The sequence below is a fragment of the Anneissia japonica genome, unplaced genomic scaffold, assembly GCF_011630105.1.
Source record: "Anneissia japonica isolate Jap-2015-1 unplaced genomic scaffold, ASM1163010v1 scaffold287833_len2544123_cov190, whole genome shotgun sequence".
NCBI lineage: Eukaryota > Metazoa > Echinodermata > Crinoidea > Comatulida > Comatulidae > Anneissia > Anneissia japonica.
Genome location: NW_022757233.1, coordinates 113,557 through 121,801, shown reverse-complemented (window position 1 = coordinate 121,801; position 8,245 = coordinate 113,557). Strand labels below are relative to the sequence as shown.

General features: G+C 33.3%; 1 protein-coding gene across 1 annotated transcript in view; it reads right to left on the bottom strand.

Annotated features, from left to right (window-relative positions):
• LOC117124545 (ATP-dependent RNA helicase DDX55-like) overlaps positions 1 to 5,260 on the bottom strand; it is a 12,575-nt gene extending 7,315 nt beyond the window's left edge. Inside the window, exons 1-2 of the mRNA XM_033270805.1 lie at positions 5,241 to 5,260; positions 4,745 to 4,884 (exon numbers count right to left, since the gene is read on the bottom strand). Coding sequence (XP_033126696.1) covers positions 4,745 to 4,884; positions 5,241 to 5,260 — 160 coding nt within the window. The remainder of the gene's footprint in view (positions 1 to 4,744; positions 4,885 to 5,240) is intronic.
• Positions 5,261 to 8,245: the final 2,985 nt, after the last annotated feature.

Sequence of the window (8,245 nt, the reverse complement as noted above, 5' to 3'; positions counted from 1 at the left end):
TTTAGCACACCAAACATTACGAAGGCAGTGGTGCAGCGCACACAAAGTGACTAATGTGTAGAATTTTTCGTGATTATTGTATTTTCTTTTGGAGATAAATACTTTCATACAGGTATTTACCATAGTACATCCTACTCGCATTGACCATTCACATATACAGTATCAGCAGTTGTAACTCAAGTTCTAGCAAAACTTTTAAATATTTTAGTTATTTCTTCCAAGCAGCATTTTAATTGGCTGAGCAAAGCAAAATATAATTCTTCTAAGCAGCATCTTGATTGGTTGAGTTATGTACAGAATAAGATGTTAATATAGTCCAATAAGCATATTTCATTGTCTGAGCTTTCAAATGAGAATCTGGTAAGCAAGTTCTAAAAATAGTTTCAAAATCACTGCAAAATATACAGCAAATTGCACATTTTTTTCTTGTTAAAAAAAGTATTGATAATTGTACGTTTAAAAATACAAATTGGAGAAGTGTGTTCCAATCAGCAGTTTCCTTGACAAAAATTGATTCAATGATATACTTCATCCAATGGATTTACAACAGGAATATTAATTATTTTCAAATTCTTCTTAATCCAATCTCCATTAACTCAGCTTTTAAAATTAAGAAATTATGTTAAAAAATTATTTACTAGCTACTGTAGTTAAATCTTCAACCTGATTCATTGTTCTACAAAAAATTACAGCGTTTATGTATTTTCGATAAATTGGCAAACGAATCCAATATAAAAATGGGAAAAACAGCAGATAGAGAGTTCCACAAATATAAGCGACTGATAAAATAATCATAACAAAATGGCAGTCATCACCACAAAGCATGATATATAAATCAAAGACAAAATAGGGTAAAAGAAAAGCAAAATTGCCAAATGCCAAGACAAGTAGTGTCAATGCCAACTGACGTGATTTCTTCAAACATTTTTTGTTTGCTTGTTGTGTTGTAAGTGTCTCTGTACATTTCACTCTTTTATACAAAAATATGTTTAATAAATTAGTAATTGCTATTACGACCACACCCACACTGTCTACTATTACTGCAGCAATATAAAATACCTTTCTACTGTATTTATATAGTAAGATGATAATTACGAATGCAAATACAATGGTAAATGTCCACACAAGGAGACATATAATCATATACCTTTTCAATGTTGTATTTCTGTACATCACTGGTCTTGAAACAGCAATGCAGCGATCAATAGAAATCATTGCGATTTCAATAACTATCAACAAAGTGGTGGCATTCAGAAGGGTATACACAGGGCAAATTAACTGCTGTGGAGAATTCTCTATTTCAAACAATATCACAAGAAGAATGTATAACAAAGAAGCCAAAATTAAGGACAAACTAGAACTTGCAACAAACAAATTGGTTTTTGTCCACATCTGAGAAAATTTTGCGATGGATATTAAAAAAACAAGATTAAATATTAATCCAAGTAAAATAGGAAAGGCTAAGAGAGGCAAAAACGAATTCCAATTATGCATGACTGTCGTAAATTCAATTGGAACTGTCCAATTTACCTGATCTAATGATTCCATGATTATGAAAACTATCTTTAAAACAAAATTTCAATTTGCTGACTTTTTCTTTATAAATCAGTACAAGCAGCAAAAACATTGGCCAGAAAAGACGTCCATGAAAGGAAGATACAATAGATGAAAATTTACATACTTCCCACATCAGATTTTGTTAAACCATCATTAACAAATGTAATTCTTACAGCTCTTATCAGTAAAAATGATGGTTGTAGTAATTGTTGTTCTTAAGGCACAGAATGCTTGGCTGTGCAATTTAGTAATACTCTACTGTCCGCAAACATGAATTTTTCAAAAACAAATCTTCGCAATTAGTAGCATTTAGAATTAACATTACAAAGCATAGTGCAGTGTATTTTGAAACAACTGAAAAACTAATCTGAAGATGTCTTATATATCTGAACAGCAGAAGAACTGAGACAACTTAGATATGAAGTGGTGACAATTAGTTCATACTAATAGTCATTACATTGAAACGCAATACATTCAACATCAATTTGCCATTATTAAAGTAGACAAACAAGTTTCTGCAGTAATTATATATAGTAGTTTTCTATTTCTTAATTTGTCTTCTACTGAAATCAACACCTAATGATAACTAGTTATTACATGACATTCTACAGCCTAATTAGAACTGTTGAATTTGACAAAATAGCCTCTATTATTAGGTTTCACTGACTGACAAGTCAAATTACCTTTGCTGTCTTGTTGAAAACTGTATGAATGTTTTGTTCAGCTTTTCTGATAAAATTTTCAATGGGACCATCAGTTTGTCACTCAAGTTATTACACATTTTCAAATATAAAATCAGTTATAACAGTTTCTTCCAAGTAGCATAATTATACCCATGAGAAGTGGGCGAAAGGAGAAATAGATTATTTTACCACTCACTAATTTTAAATTTTCTATTGATAGACGAAAAACACAACGCTACTGTATATTCATGACGCTGATTTTTTTCCAACAATTTCTTGAATCAGGATGTAAAAAGGCCAACAAACGGAGACCTAAGACAGGGTTTTTTAGCCATTATTACGGAATGTAGTACCCAGATAGAACAGTTATCTATACTTAGTGGAGTAACACCAATGAGTTCTCGTGCGGCGGTCCGCAGGGCCACCGACCCTTAGGAACCCCATCCTCGATCTATAGCACATAACCAAAAGGGCTTTCTCGATACTTAAACAGCATAATGTGTCTCTGACATTGACTGCAGGACATATATCATATTAATATATTAATCCACTGGGATGGATGCCCAGCCGCCCAGGACCCCTACATTTGTCAAAATTTTTAAAAAATGGAGATAAAATATTCAAATTTTAAGTCCGAATGAGTGCCATTTAATCATAATTTGCTCTGCAACTCCCAGTATAGAATAGATTACAGGTCCTTGATTAGACTTTTGCGATGCTTGTGAGTTGAGGGTTGTCTGGGGGGGGGGGGGTGGTTGGAGCATAGTTCCCGTCGGGAAGAAGTCAACAATTTTGTCAAGGAGGAACACTACAGTACTTTGAAAAAGCATTTTTACTATCTGAGAGTTCCATTTCCGAGCATATAGATGGGCCTGTTTTTAGTGTGGACTATCTTCTTAACTTTAAAAAACATTATTTATTTCAAGGTCAGTTATGTTTTATGTGCTGCATTATATAATAATTTATGTTTATATCAAAATTTAGAAGCCAGATACATCCTGGACCTGATTCAATCTTTTACAGAACAATACTGCTTTCATGTGTTCACGATAATTTGGTAAACGAATCCAGTATAAAATGGGAAAATACAGAATGTAGAGAACGCCACAAGTATCGGAAATTGTAAAGACTATTCCATAAAAAATACCATATTCACCATACGTTTGAAGATATATGTCACAGAAGTAGTAGGGAATGAGTAAAATAAAATTGCCTAATGCCAAGACCAGTAGTGTTACTGCCAACTTACATGATCTCCTCAAACTTTTTTTCTTTGTATGTTGCATTGTAAGTCTTTCTGTCAATTTCACTCTTCTATACAAAAGTATGTTTAATAAACTAGTCATTCCAATAACGACCAAACCTAGAAAGTCTACTATAACTATAGAAAAAGCCATAGACTTGGTGAACATATACAACCAGGAATAATTACTGTATGTTAAGGTATTAATGGTAAAAGCATATACAATTGTAAATGTCCACAAAACAAGGCATGTGATTATATACCATTTCAATGTTGTATTTTTGTACATTCCTGGTCTTGAAACAGCAATATAGCGATCAATAGAAATCAATGCGTTATAAATAATAGCCAATAAAACATTTGTATTCGCAAATGCATACAAAAAGGCTATAAAGTACGATGGAGTGTCTTCTGTGTATCTTATTACTATAAGAAATATATACACCATAGTAGTGACAATATATGTCAGGCTACAACTTGCTATAAGAACATTGGTTTTTGTCCACATCCGAGGATATCTGATGATGGATATGAAAAATGCAAGATTCAAAATAAATCCAATGAAGAGAAGCAAGGATAAAAACACCACAATCTTGAAATTTAGAGTGCCTGTAGAGTCAATAGGAACTGTCCAATTTACATAGTCTTCAGATGATTGCATGATTGGAAAAGTGTAGATTATGTTTCTGTTTCAGAAAAAATATTACGAATAGAAGAAAAGAATAACAATTAAAAAGTACCAGCACTCAATTTTCTTGTTCAAATCAGTGTGTTCAGCAAAATATCAACTGAGAAAGAAAATATTGTAACAAAATTGGTATAGTCTACATCACTTATTTTTACCCTTTTATGAAATGGGTTAACCCAGCTAATGCAGATTGGTTCATGCCTTCTGTGTTCATTAGATGTCTTCTAAAACTTATTATTCTATTGCTGACTGGTTCTTGTCTTAAATGTTAATTAGAAAAGTTTTAAAGAAATTGGCATAAAAAAGGTAGAACAAAACTATTGGTAACCCCAAACTGACAGGACATGAAATTAGTTGCATATGTTGTTATTTACAGTATTTTTACAATTCCTTGATTTAGTAAGTTTTTACTATTAAAAGAGGTTTACTACATAAGTTAAACTGTGTCCAGAATTTAATTTTGAACTTTATAACAATATGGTGACATCCAATTAATTGTTCTTCTGAATAATTAATGGTTATTGTTGTGAACACCAGCTTCAATAATTCTTTTAAAAAATACACTGAACATACTTGACTCTGCAAGAGTAAATCCATGTGCATGCAGACATATCTCAAAAGATATCAAAAAAGCCTTGAAATTACAAACTTCTTTAGCTATAGATTTATCAAGCACTGGAACAATCTTCCTTCCAACATTCTTGAAGCTACATCTATAAAAGCATGTTTGAGAAACAATGGATCAACATTAGCTTAATAAAATGCGGATACCACACTAGGCAGTATGGCTTAAATGTCTGTGCAGTGGCGGATCTAGGGGGGGGGGTGTGTGAATAGGGTGGCTAGCCACCCCCCTTCGTTTACCGTGAAAAATAAAATAATGGTCACTCGTCTTGTTTGTGTGCTTCTCGTGTACTCTGGTAAAACATACACTTTCTATTTTAAGCTTACTTCTTTTCAGATGCCACCTAAGATCGTCTAGCAGCCTACTAATTCCAAAAAAATCTCAAATTTGAGGGAATGCCCCTCCCAAAACCATCCACCCCCCCAGCCGCTCGTGTCTTCTCACCTCCCATTATCCACCCCCATTGCTAAATCCTAGATCTGCCACTGCTGTGGGCCTCAATAGCGAGCTTTCGTTTCAGTACAGGAGAAATCTAGTACGGTAATTAGAACCGACAATTCATCTGCGCATGCGTGAAAGATTGCATCTCACCGTACCGCGGAATTTGAGGACGGTTCTGACTGAAAATAGCGTCCGGTTTAGAACACAACGATAAGAGGTTGTCTTGTATGTCAGCATCACGCAGCGAGTGTAAAGGCAATTACAATGGAGTCAGAATTGGTGAGTGATGTATCTCGTTGTTTAACTTATGATAACACTTTAATGAAATTATGGTTTCATGTTCAAAGTCAGTGATACAACACATAAATTTAGGATGAATATGATTTAGCCAAGTCGTATAGCCCTAGTAAATATAGATGTACTGTAGGCCTAGATCAACAGCCTCGGCTCGGTTCTAGCCTGGCCTGGGTCTAGCTAGGCCTAGCCTAGGCCCTAATTTATTAAGGTACAGTACGTCCGGCCTAGGCCTAGCCTATAATAATGCCTACGTCCTAGACTCTACCGAATATGAAAAATTGACCTAAAATATATTGCACCATGTTAAATTAGAACCACGAAGTGTTACATAAACTTGTGAAGGTGCTGAGTATATTCCCCGTCGCGTAAACGGAAACGAAACAGCTTCTGAACAGGACGGGAGCTTGGTTACGAGTACGGTCACGGTCTGTTGGTTCCTCCGTACTGTGCGCTCACTGTCCTCGAACGAAAGCTTGGAAAGAACGTTGTAAGGTGTAACTAATATCTTCTTCAGTAGCATTGAAAATAAACATTACAAAGACTACTGCAGTGTCATGTCTTATAGATCACAACAGCTGAAGGTTTGAGAGAATTTAGATTACTGTGGAGTTTATTTGATACTAAGCTTCAAGACACAAACATAAGGAAACTGACAGCACATTAAGATTGGAATACAACTCCAAACAGAAGAAGAATTAAGATGATTTAGGGGTAGCACATTAAACTTCAACATCCTCATTGTCATTTAAGGTATCTGTCACTCAAATAGACAAAACTAATTTCTGTAATAGTTACAAAATAAATTTTCAAAATTTGTCTTCTATTGAGATCTTATTATGGACAAACTATAATTAAAAATTGATCAATTTGATAAACATGGCCCCTATCATTAGATTTGACAGAGTGACAAGTCAAATTGCGTTTGTCCTTTGTCAAAATATTTGAATCATTCATATTACTAATGCAATAAAATTAACATTCATAAAAGATATACTTACAGATTAACCTTGAATAAAATGTAATAAAGTGTCACATAGGTACAAACATCATAAGGACAAAAAGACAAGACAGAAAAAAAGATAAGACAGGTCTATTCACTGTAAACATGACAAAACAGGTCATGAACAGATTGGCAAGTATAAGGCTGAAAGAGGATGAATTGTATAAAACACAATTCAATCAGAAAATGAATAAACTATAAAAGCATAAAGGTCTATTTCTACTGAAAAACAGAGCTATACATAAATGTTATTCCATTACTTAAAACATAAATTCATCATTCACACCTTTTTCAAAAAATATTTTAAAAACTGTTCAGCGCTTCCATCCCGTTGGCATTATAAACAGCCCTAATATTCCCACTTACCGGTATTTATGAGGATACAGTAGCTATTTGAGCAACCTTATTTGATCGTTGAAAAAACATCATAAGGGAACGTCTGTAACCTGGAAAACGTATCCAGTGCAATATGGGAAATAGTAAAATGTAAAACGACACGGACAATTCAGCCCCTAAACTAACATAATCACTGAAACATAGAATAGAAAATTCAATACATGAAACAAGTAAATGGTAAATTATTAAGTATGGTACAATGAGACATACATATAATATTGTCCAACTGATTGATGTTATTGCTATCTGCCGAGATTTCTTCAAATTATTTTTCTTTCTCAGATTGTGGACTAGTACCTCTTTCTCTTTTATTTTTTTGACCACTACAACACTTAAAATACTTGAAATGACCAATAATATTAAACCTAAATCACAAATAATGAAAGCAAAAACAACAAAAAATGAATAAAACACATCAAATCTACTTGTTCCTAAAGTTATTGAATGCAGTAAAATTGGTAATAGAATAGCACAAATCCACATAATTCCACAGATCATTTTGTAGCTTTTTGTTGGTATGTTTCGATAACCAACCGGCCTAAATACGGCTAAATAGCGATCAAAGGATATCAAAAAGATGTCAATAATGGTCATCAGGGCCTCCAGATTCCATACAGTGCTAGTTATTTCTAGAAAAATGATAGAATCAACAGATAAGCTCAAGATATAAAATAAAATTCCTGACACTGACATTACAGCGTTCGACATGCCAGCACTCAAGACAAAAATATTAGTTTTAGTTTGAACTTTGTAAAATCTGAAGATTGATAAAATGAACAGTAGATTTAAAAAGAATTCGAAGAAACTAAGTGTTAAAAGAAACACTACTATGGAAGGGGCATCTATGGAGTTTGAAAGAGATTCGTTGGTAATATATTCATAACTGTCCATTTTTGCTATTTACAATAAAACAATAGAGGGCGTAAATAGTAGAGGTTGACTGTATCTTTCTCTCAAGATGTTCACAAAAAACATGTTCACTGTTTAGAAGTATTATCTCCTCCACCTTCTATCACAGCCTTGTAGAAAAACAGAAGTTTAAATAAAAACACAGTATATAAATTGGAATGATTCTCTTTAAACGGTACTGGTTACAATAAATTCTGATCCCATATACAATAGTTTATATATATATCCTTCAAAAATGGTTGCTGAATACTGAATCATAGACTGGTAACTGTTGCCTTTATAAGCAACTTGGCATATATTAAATCTATATTACATTAGTTGATATGTCAAATAAATAGGATAAAGCTTAGCAACTGACTCATAATAAAAGCATTTTGGAGGCTCTATCAATCTTTATGAATCCTGA